Source organism: Quercus robur, chromosome 4 (assembly GCF_932294415.1).
Source record: "Quercus robur chromosome 4, dhQueRobu3.1, whole genome shotgun sequence".
Taxonomy (NCBI): Eukaryota; Viridiplantae; Streptophyta; class Magnoliopsida; order Fagales; family Fagaceae; genus Quercus; species Quercus robur.
Window position 1 is genome coordinate 57,417,053 of NC_065537.1, and position 13,942 is coordinate 57,430,994.

Consider the following 13,942-nt stretch of genomic DNA (forward strand, 5'->3'; position numbering starts at 1 on the left):
GATTTGATTCATGCTTTATAGAAGTGCAGAAGGTTGTTGGTGGTATAGGAAACTGATGAAGAAATCATGAAAATCATCAAACAAAAATTTATCTCTTTCGCTGATCTCTAGGCTGCCTTGATACCTGTTGGAATTCAAATCTGCCAAGAAGTGTGAAAGAAAGGCATTAGCTGAAGGCAGTACCTCAGTTAGATGGAGGCCTCCTAGTCCCAATTATTACAAAATTAATTTTGATGGCGCGGTTTTCTCTTAGGTGGAAGCAGCGGGGTTAGGGATTGTTATTCGAGACTCCTTTGGTAGAGTGATAGGTTCTTTGGCTGAACGCATTCCTCTTCCCTCTTCAGCAGCTATGGTAGAAGCTCTTGCCTGCAGAAGGGCTTTGTTGTTTGCTAAGGAGCTGTGCATTTTTGAAGCTGTGGTTGAAGGAGATGTCGAGCTCATCATAAGGGCACTGTAGGGTAAGGAGGTGCATCATCCAGAGTATGGTCACATTATTCAGGACAACCTTACCTTAGCTGCTGAGTTTCGTTTTTGTAAGTTTGAACATGTTAGGCGCCTTGGCAACTCGGTTGCCCATTGTCTAGCTAGATGGTCTAAGTCTAGTGATGAGTTACAGGTTTGGATTGAGTCCATTCCTGTTGATCTAGTCCCCCTTGTATCGAGGGATGCTTTGTAATTCCTTTTCTTGAATTAATTTGGCCGTGAGGTCTGGATTCTCAAAAAAAGAAAAGAAAAAATAAAGTCTTTGGTTGTTACACGGCTTAGGATGAGTTAGGTTTATCCTTTCAATTATGAGCTTTTTGAAAGAGGGACCATTTAATTAGTACAACTGCTACCTAGGGAATGTAACACAAAAACATACTCTATCACCTTTCTTATCAAAGGTTTTAAATGCTAAATATGCTATTTTTTAACACCTGATTCTAAAAAAGCACACTACATTAAGGGTGCTATACTTAAAAGTTTTAACATCTTAGATACATTAGAATGTCATCTTTGACATCCTACTATAGCTGAAATCTTTAAAAGAATAATATTTTATTATCACTTCAATTAAAATAAGAATTTCTCTCTCATGGGAATGATCCAATCATGAAGAATAAAAAATGAATAAAAAAATAATGTTTAAATGAAGTGGTAAAAAAAATAGAAACTTTGATTTTTGATATATTGTAAAGTGATGTGTTAAATATTATAAAGTGACTTTTTTAATTTCTAAATGCTAAATTTTTTAAAACTCTTGATGTGAATGCTATTACAAGGCTAAAATGAACGATTTAAAATCACACCAATCTCTTAAAAGTGGTGATTTGAAACTGGCACTTATAAATTACTCTTAAACAAAACATGCGGTGTATGACTATCTGGTTGATGCCCTCGACAGCTGCTACAGTTGAAAATGCCCAACAACTACCTGCATGCTCATCATATCATCATCTATGCCCACTACATGATTAGCAAAACAAACAGCTAACCACATATTTTCTCAAAAAAAAAAAAAAAAAAAAGCTAACCACATATACATGCATAGTCATCTATATATGCATGCAAAATGGACATTACCACGCAAATATAGAGGATATAGAAGGATCCACGCTAGGGGTGTTTGCGGTGCGGTTTTGGGCCATTTTTAGCACCGCATCTTACGGTGCGGTTTAGGTAAAACTATAACTGCACCGCACTTTATTTTTGCGGTCACATATGTGGTGCGGTCAATGGCGACTCCAGGAAATTTTGTCAGGGTATTCCTCAACAAGTATAAATTACAAAATTTAATAAAAAGAAAATTTTATATATTGACAACAACAACAATCAAAAAACACGCAAATACATAAAATTTACAATTGCCTTCTACGAGTTTTCATATTTTGAAATTATTGCATGATAGTCTCATTATCAATGCTACAAGCTACATCTTTTTCAATATACACAATCAACCAATCATCCATCCACTGATCTCCCATTCGATTGCGATTCTTTATATATTTCATTGCTGAAAAACTTCTTTCTACTGTTGCAGTTGCAACTGGAAGGGTCAAAGCTAACTTTACAAGCAAATAGACTAAGGGATAAGTCTCATGCTTCCTTGTGCTTACTAACTTTTTAGCAAGTTCACTAACTCCTTGAAACTCTAAAAAGAAGTTGTTGTTGCGCATATCAAAAATGTAATTTTGCAGTTGAGAGTCAAGTGCCAAAATATTTGTCCCAAGAAAATCAGAGGGATAGAACTTAGCTAGACATATCAACTTTTCCTTATCGAAAGCCACAAATGAATTACTTGGATTCAAGCAAGCCATACAAAGTAACAAATCGGTATTTGCCTCAGAAAAACGGTTGTTAAGCTCTCGAAGTTGCATATCTATGACTGTGTAGAATAGCTCAACACGATAATGATGTAAATTTGTATTTTGTTGAGTGTTGCGTCGCGGCCTCCCACTAATTACAAATATTTCATCCTTGTTCAAGATAGAAATATCATGTGTGGTACAAAATGAAAACACTTCAGTCAATAAAGATTTCCATTCATCATCTCTCATCACTTGCAATCGTTGCTTAGACACTTTAACAAGATCCATAGCAATTACTATATCCTGAAATTTTTTTTTTTTGCAATGTTATTGACAACTTATTTGTGATCCCTAAAATGTTTTTCATCAAGTGTAGAGCAAAGACAAATTCAAAAGATAGAATTGACCTCATAATAGATCGAGCTTCAACTTTTTGGTTGGAGAGGCCATCTTCTTCAATAATCTCAAATACATCAATAATAGCAGAGAACATCAAAATCAAGTTGAGAATAGTCTTATAATATGATCTCCAACGTGTATCAACAAGGCGTTTAAGATTTGTCTCTTGATTCAAACCTTGCCCACTTCTACGTACACCATTCTCTAAATCTTCTTTAATTTTGGCAAATTGTGCATCTTGAAGAGCATCTCGTCTCTTACAAGAGCCTCTAACAACAGTTACTAAATTACTAACCACATAAAAAAAATTCAACAATGTTAATGTGATTTTTAGCAACGGCAACAAGTGTCAATTTAAGTTGATGAGCAAAACAATGGACATAAAATGCTGACTTATTCTCTTTCAAAATTAAAATTTTGAGACCATTGATATCACATTGCATATTACTAACCCTATCATAACCTTGCCCACGTAGATTCGACAAACTCAAATTAGATTCACAAAGTAAACATTCAATAGCACATTTGAGTGACAAAGCGGTGGTACTTGCAACATGTACAATACCAAGGAACCGCTCTATAATAATTCCTTTTTTGTTCACATAACGAAGAACGAGGGACATTTGTTCTTTCACTGAGATATCACGTGACTCATCAACTAATATTGAAAAAAACCCATTGTCAAGATCCTTGATGATAGCTTTGGATGTTTCACATGTAATTGCATTCACAATGTCTTTTTGAATATCCGAGTGGGTTAGCTTGCAATTTTTCAGAGCTGTTTGCAATACTTCATTGATAGATTCATTGTGATCCCCCAAAAATTGTAGAAGTTCAAGGAAATTTTCTTTATCACTTGAATCTTGAGATTCATCGTGACCACGAAAAGCTAATCCCCGACATAAAAGGAATCTTATGCAATCAGCTATTACATTTAATTGAACCTGATATTCAAGTTTATCTTTATTTGATTGCTTAACCAAAACACTTTGAATGTGTTACTTTTCCTTTAGTAGATCTTCACTCTTCTTGACAGCTTGGTTATGAGCACTATTAACTCCTCCAACATGGGAATCTAATTTCACAAGCTGATTCCAAAGTTTGAATCCCTTTGTTAAAAAAGTCTCACCTCCTCCTTGCTTACCAACATCTTGCCACCCAAATAGGTAGCAATAAAAACAAAATGCCGCATCCTTATCTATACTATATTCCAACAACTTTCTATTTACATATCATTCGGGTCTAAATTGACGGGGCTTTCCAGAAAAATATGATACAGGGTAATCATGAACAACAGGTTGACAAGGGCCTTTTGTTAAATAATATCTTCTTATTTCATCATGATTATTAGGATGATAAGATGATATCTTTTGTCGTAGCCCATGATCTGAAGGAAGATTTTCTAAGTTAGAGTCAACATGAATTCGTTTAGAAGATGAATCTTGCACAGGAAATGAATCTTGCACAGGAGATGAATCTTGCATAGGAGATGAATCTTGGGTACGTGGTTTTCTTATCAAATATTTGTCCATAAATCTAGCAAAAGAATAAACAATAAACTATAAGTTTATTTGAAATATTGATAAAATTATTAATTATTGTTATTTAGTTGTTTCATTAATTTGTTTGTCTTTTATAAACTATAATTTGTTATATTGTTGTTTCATTAATTATAAAATTATTAATTATTATTTAGCTTAACATAATTTAATTTATTTGTCTTTTATATTGTATTGGTTATTTATACAGCTTTAATTATTGTTGTTTAGCGTAACAATAAACTATATTGCTTTAATTTGTTTGTCATTAATTATACTACTTTAATTTGTTATATTGTTTAGCCCCTTGTGCACATTACACTAAAAGAGCCAGACATTACACATCTCATGTGCAACACAATAATTAAAGCAATGTAATGTGTAGCACATTACACTGCTTTAATTATTGTTTACCCGGCCTCATGTGCCCATCAGCCCATCTACCCCCACCCCACTCAACAAACAAGCATAAGCCTCATGCCTGATGCCCCAATCACAATAGCCAGTTGCCAATCAGAAAATTTCACAATCATAAATCACAATACACATTACACTAAAAGACAATTAATATCTCACCAACACCAACACCAGCACACACTGACCAACGCCAACGGATAAAATAAAGCCAAATTCAAAAAGAAAAAAAACAAGCAAAAAGCAAAATATAAATAAAGCTCATTCATTCGGCCAGCCAATCACAGAGAGAGAGAGAGAGAGAGAGAGAGAGAGAGAGAGAGAGAGAGAGAAGTTATGGAGTTAGACTCTTAAAGAATAAAGAGAGAGAGAGAGAGAGACATTCATTAATTTAGTTTTCATTTCAATGAGATAAAGAGAGAGAGACTGAGAGAGAGAGTCAGAGAGAAAAAGAGAGAGAAATACCTTGAGGGAGGGAGCATCGAGCACCAGAGTAGAGTGATTTGCGATTTGTGATGAGGGGCGAGCAACGACAACGACAAGGAGCGAGCTACGGTGACGGCGAGCGAGTATTGGGGTTTTTTTGGTTTGGTTTTGGTTTGCTCTGTATTGGGTTTTTTTTTTTTTTTTTGATAAATACCTTTGTATTGGAGTTTGTTTTGCTTTGTATAGACTGTATTGGGGTTTGGTTTTCTCTACTTTCTTTGCCAGCGACGTGACTGTGGGTTTGATTTCTAATTCTTTGTTTTTTTTTTTTTTTTTTTTTTTTTTTTTTTTTTTTTTTTTTTTTTGAGAATCCATGGGTGGGTTTGCTACCTCTGTAATCTGTTGGGCTTGCTATTGGCTTGGCTCTATTATAATTTTTTTTTCCAGATTTTAGTTTAATTTTTTTTGGGCTTTTTTTTTTTTTTTTCTTGAAAGTTGAATAGATAATATATATTTTTTAATTTGAGGGTGTTCCTAATACAGATTAAATATAATTTTTTTTTTTTTTTTAAGGTCAGGGTGTTCTCAGGAACACCCTGAGCTGTACGTGGCGTCGCTACTGAGTGCGGTGTATAAGATGCAGTTTGAATGGTTTGAAGTTGATATATTTTTCAAATGTTGGGCTTTTTCTACTCAGCTCAAAACTAATTTTTCCATTTGTTTTGGTCCAAGTTTTAAACTATTGAGCTAGTTTTTCTTTATTTTAGGTTGACTTTCCTAATCAATACTTGCTAGAGTTATCAAACTTTTTTTTTTGGGGAAAATTAGGGTTATTAAACTATTAATAATAATTAAATATTAAAAATAATTAAATATATTAATATATAAAGAGTGTGTGGTGTGGTGCGGTGCAGTTTATGCAGTTTTCTTATTATAAAACTGCAAATTGTATTACACCATGTGGTGTGATGCGGTGCGGTATGGTTATGCTATTTTACAGGCGGTTTTGGTGAGGTTTTTGCCATTTTTGCCGTTTATGCGGTTTGGTGAACACCCTTAATCCATGCTATGAAATGAAGATGCATATATCTAATACATTATATATTTATTGAGAGAGAGAGAGAGAGAGAGAGAGAGAGAGAGATACATACCACATGAACCTTGGTTCTTGACTAGAGTAACAGCTCCTTTCTTTCTTTAATCCACAGACTTGGGCAGATCCACCACATCTCTATGACTGAAATCTCTGGAGGACCCTCTTGTTTCGGACAAAGCAGGTTTCAATCCTAGATACTTATTCTTAAAACTCCTCATGGCTTAAGTCTGCAAACTGATCATTCAACCCAAGCCAGTAGCTACTAATCTCTTTGTTCCTCTCATCAATGTGTTTCAAGTTGTCTTTGAATATCTCAATCCTATGCAACTTCTCTTCAATGCTCCTGTAAGTTTTGCCATGTTTTGACACCCATGATTCAAACAGCTCTATGGTTTTATCTATGCAAGTCAAGTGTTCCGGTGAATAATCCACAATCGAAAAATCATGAGCTAGAGCACAACATGCAAAGAGAGACACAGAAAATAAGGCCAGAAAGGAGATCATAGAATATGAATACAAAGCCATTTGTGCTTAAAAATTCAATATTGACAGACAGAGATAAAGATGAATAGATGAGTGAATGTGAGGAAGGAGATGTGCAAGTTATTTATATATATAGTCATGGTTTCATGGGTTGCTTCCAAGTGAAGTAGTAAAACATATTGTTTTATCTAATAGCAGGAAGTGCAGCAGGAACATGCCAGTACTCAGGAATTGCAGCTCCAAACGATGTCGTCTGCCTCAACCTGTTCTAAGACCACAGTTAGAGGCAAAACTCACCGTTTCACTTAAGACTTTGTAATACGGCAGCGTTTCTTCCTTTAGAGTAGTGAGATTACACGTGAGGATTATTAGTCCTAATGGAAGTTTGTTATAACAAACTCTCCCTCTGATGTCATCTATATAAACCGTCTCATGTAATCAGTTTTTAATAGATTGGATTTTAGTTACAGAAATTTCTAGATATTTTGGAATCTCTCTCTTTTTCTCTCTGTTTTTTCAGGGTATCAGAGCTTAAGCTTTGAAGCACTCATCCATGGCTTCCACAGATCCAAATTCTTCTTCTGTTCCTACAAATCCAAATGTATCTTCCTCATCTGCTACATCTGTAGCTATGGTGAATCCAAACTCGTTCGTTAATCCGCTACTGTTACTCTCAAACATGTCATCAATGATGACTGTGAAGCTTGACTACAACAACTATGTTGTTTGGAAGCATCAAATCGAAGTAATTCTGGAGACATATTCGATGATGGATGCCATTGACGATTCAGTTCAAGTACCAGATCACTATCTCAAAGATTCCTCAGGTAATTTCACCTTAGAGGTTAATCCAGCATATGTGAGTTGGAAGAGTCGTGAACAGGCTTTGTTCACTTTTCTTAATTCTACCTTATCTCCCTCTGTTCTTGCTCTCACTGTGGGTCAAAAATCAGGGAAAGGTGTTTGGAAAGTTTTGGAGAAACGTTTTGCTTCCATTTCTAGATCTAGTGTGATGAGTCTTAGAAATGAACTTAATGAAGTAAAGAAAGGCACAGATACTATTGATGCTTATTTTCAGAAGATCAAGCAAATTAGGGATAAATTGGCTGCTGTGTCAGTGTTTCTTGATGATGAAGAGCTCCTTCATATTGCTCTTGATGGTTTGCCATCAGAGTTTAATTCTTTTAGTTCTGCAATTAGGACTAGAAGTGATGTCTTATCTGTTGAAGAACTGAATACACTACTTAATGCCGAAGAAAGAGCTATCAAGAAGAAATCTCATGTTGTTGATACAGCTACTATGGCCATCGCTGCAAATTTTCAATCTCAAGGCTTCCCTCGAGGAAGAGGAAGAGGCAATAATACTCAGAGAGGTCGAGGAGGCAGAGGTAGAGGCAACTTCAATAGTGGTTACAATTCTAATGGTGGCTACAATTTCAGTGGTTATAATCCTAACACCTCTCAATATCCTCAATCAAGATCACCTGGTTTTCAAGGTCCAGGTCAATCAAGCCAAAGTCAGAGACCACAATGTCAAATTTGTGGAAAGAATGGACATACGGGTCTTGATTGTTATCATAGGATGGATTTTTCTTTCCAGGGTAAACATGCTCCATCCAAATTGGCAGCTATGGTGGCTAACTCAGCTCAGGTTCATGGTGCAAATGGATGGCTCACAGACACAGGTTGTTCAGATCATGTAACACCTAATCTAGCCAATTTGTCCCTTCAGCAGCAACCCACATCTGGTACTGAGACTGTTACAGTGGGGAATGGTCAAGAACTCCCTGTCACACACATTGGTAGTGGTGAGTTATGTACTTCTTCTCATAATTTTAGGCTTGATGGCATATTACGAGTACCTGATCTTGCTTCCAATTTACTCTCTGTTCATAAACTTTGTTTGCAAAACAATGCCTTCTGTTATTTTGATGCTTATAGATTTTCAATCCAGGATTTACCTACGGGGAAGATCCTTTACAAAGGCTTATGTAAAGATGGTGTCTATCCCATTCCTTCACCATCTTCTCTCCACTCTTTCTCCACTACAAACACTGCTTCTTCAGCTTCTTCTTCATCCACAGCTATTGCTGTGTCACCCACTACTTCTGCTCAAATTCTGCTCTGGCATAATAGGCTTGGACATCCAAGTTCTAAACTTCTTCATTCTGCTATTCAGTCTGTAAATAGCTCCTTTACTTTCAATAATGTTGATGATTATTGTTCCTCATGTACTTTTTGTATAAGTGCAAAGATGCACAAATTGCCTTTGAGCAAACATGAAATTTCATCAACTTCAATGCTTCAAATTGTTCATACTGATGTATGGGGCCTTGCTCCTCTTACTTCTTTGTTTGGATATAATTTCTATGTTGTTTTCATTGATGATTACACAAGGTTCACATGGTTTTTCCTTCTTAAACAGAAAAGTGAATTGTTTGCTGTTTTTAAACATTTTAAGAATCTTGTGGAAAACCAATATTCTACTAAGATAAAAGTCCTTAGATCTGATAATGGTGGTGAGTATCTCAGCTCTCAGTTCCAGTCTTTTTGTTCTGATCATGGTATTCTTCACCAAACTTCTTGTCCTCATGTTCCTCAACAAAATGGCATTTCTGAGAGGAAACATAGGCATTTGGTAGAAACTGGTCTAGCTCTCTTATACAAATCTCATCTGCCTTTAAATTTTTGGTCCTATGCTTTCTCCACTGCTTCTTTCCTCATTAACAGACTTCCTTCCTCAGTTTTGGGTTTTAAATCCCCTTGGGAGTTGGTTAATTCTGTGTCACCATCAGTTTCTGCCCTAAGAACTTTTGGATGTGCTTGTTATCCCTACTTAAGACCATACAATAAGCACAAACTTCAACCTAGGTCCACTGAGTGTATCTTTCTAGGCTATCCTCCTCTCTCCAAAGGGTACTTGTGCTTAGATCCTACTACTAATAGGGTTTACGTTACCTGTTATGCCTTGTTTAATGAAACCCGTTTTCCCTTTGCTGATAATCCTCATCTTACAAACTCTCAAACTCCCTTTTCCATGTCTCATGATGTCTTGAATTGGTTTTCTGCTACTTCTTCAAGTCCTGCTTCTTCTACAGATAATGTCTCCTCTGATATCCCTTCACCTAGTTCTTCTGTTCATAATGATTTTCTTCCTTTGAGTCTCTTATCTTCTTCTATTTCATGTGTTCCTGAACCTCCTTCTATTTCCCCTATTTCCATTTCTGGGTCATCTTCTTGTGTTCCCTCTACTTCACCCTCATCTACACTTCTACCTTCTCATACTAATTCTCATCCTATGGTAACAAGATCAAAGGTTGGTATTCACAAGCCTAGAGTTTTGAGAGTTCTTACTGACTACACTTACCAAGAACCTCCTTCTTATGCTGTTGCGGCTAAATACCCTCAATGGGTAGCTGCTATGGACTCAGAGTTTCACTCTCTTCAAAAGCAACAAACCTGGTCTCTTGTTCCAGCTCCTTTGGATAAGAATATTGTTACTTGCAAGTGGGTTTTCAAGCTTAAAAAGCATAGTGATGGGACTATAGCTAGGTACAAGGCTCGGTTAGTGGCTAGAGGTTATCTTCAGCAGTATGGATTGGACTATGATGAGACTTTTAGCCCTGTAGTGAAGCCTGCCACAGTCAGGTTGCTTCTTGCTTTGGCTGTGAACTGTGGTTGGGAGCTTAAACAGTTAGATGTGAGTAATGCCTTCCTTCATGGTATCCTCAAGGAAGAGGTCTACATGGCACAACCTCAAGACTATGTTGATTCAGCCTTTCCCACCCATGTTTGCCTTTTGCATAAGGCTCTTTATGGTTTGAAACAGGCACCTAGGGCCTGGTTTGAGAGGTTTACAACTCAGCTGCTTCACATTGGATTTATTGCCTCTAGTGCTGATGGTAATCTCTTTATCTATAGGCATGATGGTCATTTGGTGTTTCTCTTGCTCTATGTAGATGACATTATTGTCACTGGTAATCATCCTTCTTTCACTGCCTTTCTTCTTCATCAGCTTAGTTCTGAGTTTGACCTGAAGGATTTGGGTAAGCTGCACTATTTTTTAGGCCTGCAAATTGAGTATACTTCCTCTGGTTTGTTTGTTCATCAATCCAAATACACTTTGGACCTTCTTAACAAGTTTCATATGGCTGATTGTAAGCCCTGCAACACTCCTTGTGCTGCCAATGCTCATTTATGGCCTGATGACAGTCCTTTGCTGTCTAATCCTACTCACTATAGAAGCCTAGTTGGGGCACTCCAATACCTCACTTTTACTAGGCCAGATCTGTCCTTTGCAGTTCAGCAAGCTTGTCAATTCATGAGCTCTCCCACTGATAATCATCTCCAAGTTGCCAAGCGTATTTTAAGGTACCTGAGAGGGTCTATTCATCAAGGCCTTGCTTTTTCTCCAGGTCCTTTGTCTTTGTCAGCTTACAGTGATGCTGACTGGGCTGGAGACCCAGTGGATCGGAAGTCTATCTCTGGTATTCTTGTGTTTTTTGGTAATTCCCCCATTACTTGGTCTGCTAAGAAGCAAGCCACCGTTTCCAGATCTTCTACTGAGGCTGAGTACAGGGCTCTAGCCTCTGCTGCTGCTGAGTTGTGTTGGGTTCGTATGCTTCTTAAGGATCTTGGTGTGTTTCTCCATACTCCTCCCATTCTTTGGTGTGATAATATCTCTGCTCTTGCCTTGGCTTCCAATCCGGTCTTTCATGCTAGAACGAAGCATATCGAAGTAGACTACCACTTTGTTAGGGAGAAAGTTCTCAGGCATGATCTCCTTCTTAAGTTTGTTGCTTCCCATGATCAGCTCGCTGATATTCTCACTAAAGGGTTACCTTCTCCTCGTTTTTTATGGCTTCTCTCCAAACTCATGTGGCGATTCCCCATGTGTTTGAGGGGGGATGAAAAGTCAGAAGAGCATGATGCTCAGGAAGTGCAGCAGGAACATGCCAGTACTCAGGAATTGCAGCTCCAAACGATGTCGTCTGCCTCAACCTGTTCTAAGACCACAGTTAGAGGCAAAACTCACCGTTTCACTTAAGACTTTGTAATACGGCAGCGTTTCTTCCTTTAGAGTAGTGAGATTACACGTGAGGATTATTAGTCCTAATGGAAGTTTGTTATAACAAACTCTCCCTCTGATGTCATCTATATAAACCGTCTCATGTAATCAGTTTTTAATAGATTGGATTTTAGTTACAGAAATTTCTAGATATTTTGGAATCTCTCTCTTTTTCTCTCTGTTTTTTCAGTCTTTACGGTTGGTTTTTTTGGCATGCTTTTGTTCCAAGCATGCTCATTAGCTGAAGATTGAGAGTCGCATGCTTGAGTAGCTATGCTTGATTGTTTTATCTAATAGTGTCTTGCTTTGTTGCTTAATAATATGTTATGTGGTTGAATTCAATGGAAAACCTACCTACAGAACTTAAAAAGAACTATACTTGAATTTTATCTTTATACTTTTTATAAAAACAATTGAATTATGGTATTTTGACAATTTTCTCATTCAACGATTCAATGTTTCTGAACGAAGAAATGCTCCCATATTCCTATTTTAAAACACAAGGACCATATGTCTGCTTTGAGTTGGAAGCCACAATTTCACCTTCTGAGCGAAGTTAATGAGCGTAGCAAGTTTGTGTGGTTGGAGGTCTACATAAACCTACCTGATAATTTTTTGAGTGATGTGAAGGATTAATTCTAATATTTTTTTAACTAATAATAATTAAATTTATTATCACATTAAACGTTGACATCAATATCTATATCTATATCTATATATCATATTATATATAATAAAAGTTGAGTTTAGACGCCGTAATTGCGCCATGTGGCTCCACCAAATTGCAGAAATTTTAATAAATTTTTAGATTTTAAGAATAGATATATACAAATTTTTTGGATAAATATGATAAATCAATATCCAAAATTTAGTTGTATACTAATTAATATGTGATAATCATTACTCATAACACAATTAGATAGGATTGAATTCTTTATTCTACTTGAGCCACTCCAAAATTTTGTTCTTATCTTTTTTTTTCCTATGATTTCTAAGTTGATAAAAAATTTTAATTTGAAATCACTTCTTTGGATAAAGTTTGATAGACACAAAAACTTAATAATTTAATATCAACTTAACTTCTTCTCATCCATTAAAAAAAATAAAAAAAAAAAAATATATATATATATATATATTCTTCTTTTTTTTCCCTAATTTTTGATTCCTACGGTTTGTCTTCTTTTAAAAAAAATAAAAATAAAAATTATTCTTCTTTTTTTCCCATTTTTTGATTTCTACGATTTCTGAAGTTGTTATTCTTCTTTTTCTTTTTTATAAATATTTAGATAAACACAATTAAAAATGAAAAATATAATTAAATAATTAAATATAATCAAATATCATCTTCCTAATGGGATTTTATATAATAAAGTTTAACTGGAACTCTACTTCTCTTACAAGTACATGTGAATATAGCACTATTTAAAGTAGATCAGTTATTGGATTTTGATATCATGATACGTAAATCAATTCCATTGCTACAAGGGAATGATATCAATTTCACACTTTCATTTTATATACACGACATGCTGCAGTCTATCCCTCTCTTCAGTTTTTTCCTTATTTACAAGGTAAATTTCTATCTTCCTCAATCTAAAAGCTACGATAATGTTTGTTTATAATTTAATTTGTTGTGCTCGAATATGGTTCTTGGGATTTTCTTAACTTTTGTTATGGTACATATTGATGGTTTTTTTTTTTTTTTTTCTCAGACTTCTAAGATTTAGATTTTAACTTCACACCTTCACAAATTAAACTGACATTAGATTTTTTTTTTCATATCAACTTCTTTTATGTGGAGTGGACATATATATATATATATATATATATATAAACTCATAGAACCATACAATTTTTTTTTTCTCTATTCATCTCTTCTTCTATATGTATTTGTTTACTCTAATTTATTCATCTCTATTCATAATAGCTATCTTCTTTTTATTTTTTATTCATTTTGTTTCTATTTTTCTATTGACGTAGTTCAATTATTGTTTAAATTCTATTATTTTTTATAAAGTATTTTAGATAATGCAATTCATTTTAATTATTGATATATTTTTTTTTAATTTGGTGTTTTTAATTGATTGTGTAGATTATTTCCTCACTAAGGGCAATATCAAAATGGCTAGACATGAATGTCAATATCAAAATGGCTAGATGCGGGTAATTCATATGTAAACTTTTACATTTATATTGCAATATGATATATATATATATATATTTTTTTTTC

The 13,942-nt window shown here is 35.2% G+C and overlaps 1 protein-coding gene across 1 annotated transcript; it reads right to left on the reverse strand.

The window, feature by feature from the left end:
- Window positions 1-2,700: 2,700 nt before the first annotated feature.
- Window positions 2,701-3,679, reverse strand: LOC126722237 (uncharacterized; the record flags this gene model as incomplete). The annotated part of the gene is made up of 1 exon (XM_050425399.1): window positions 2,701-3,679. A coding segment is annotated over one exon (702 nt), but the record flags the coding sequence as incomplete, so codon positions are not given.
- Window positions 3,680-13,942: the final 10,263 nt, after the last annotated feature.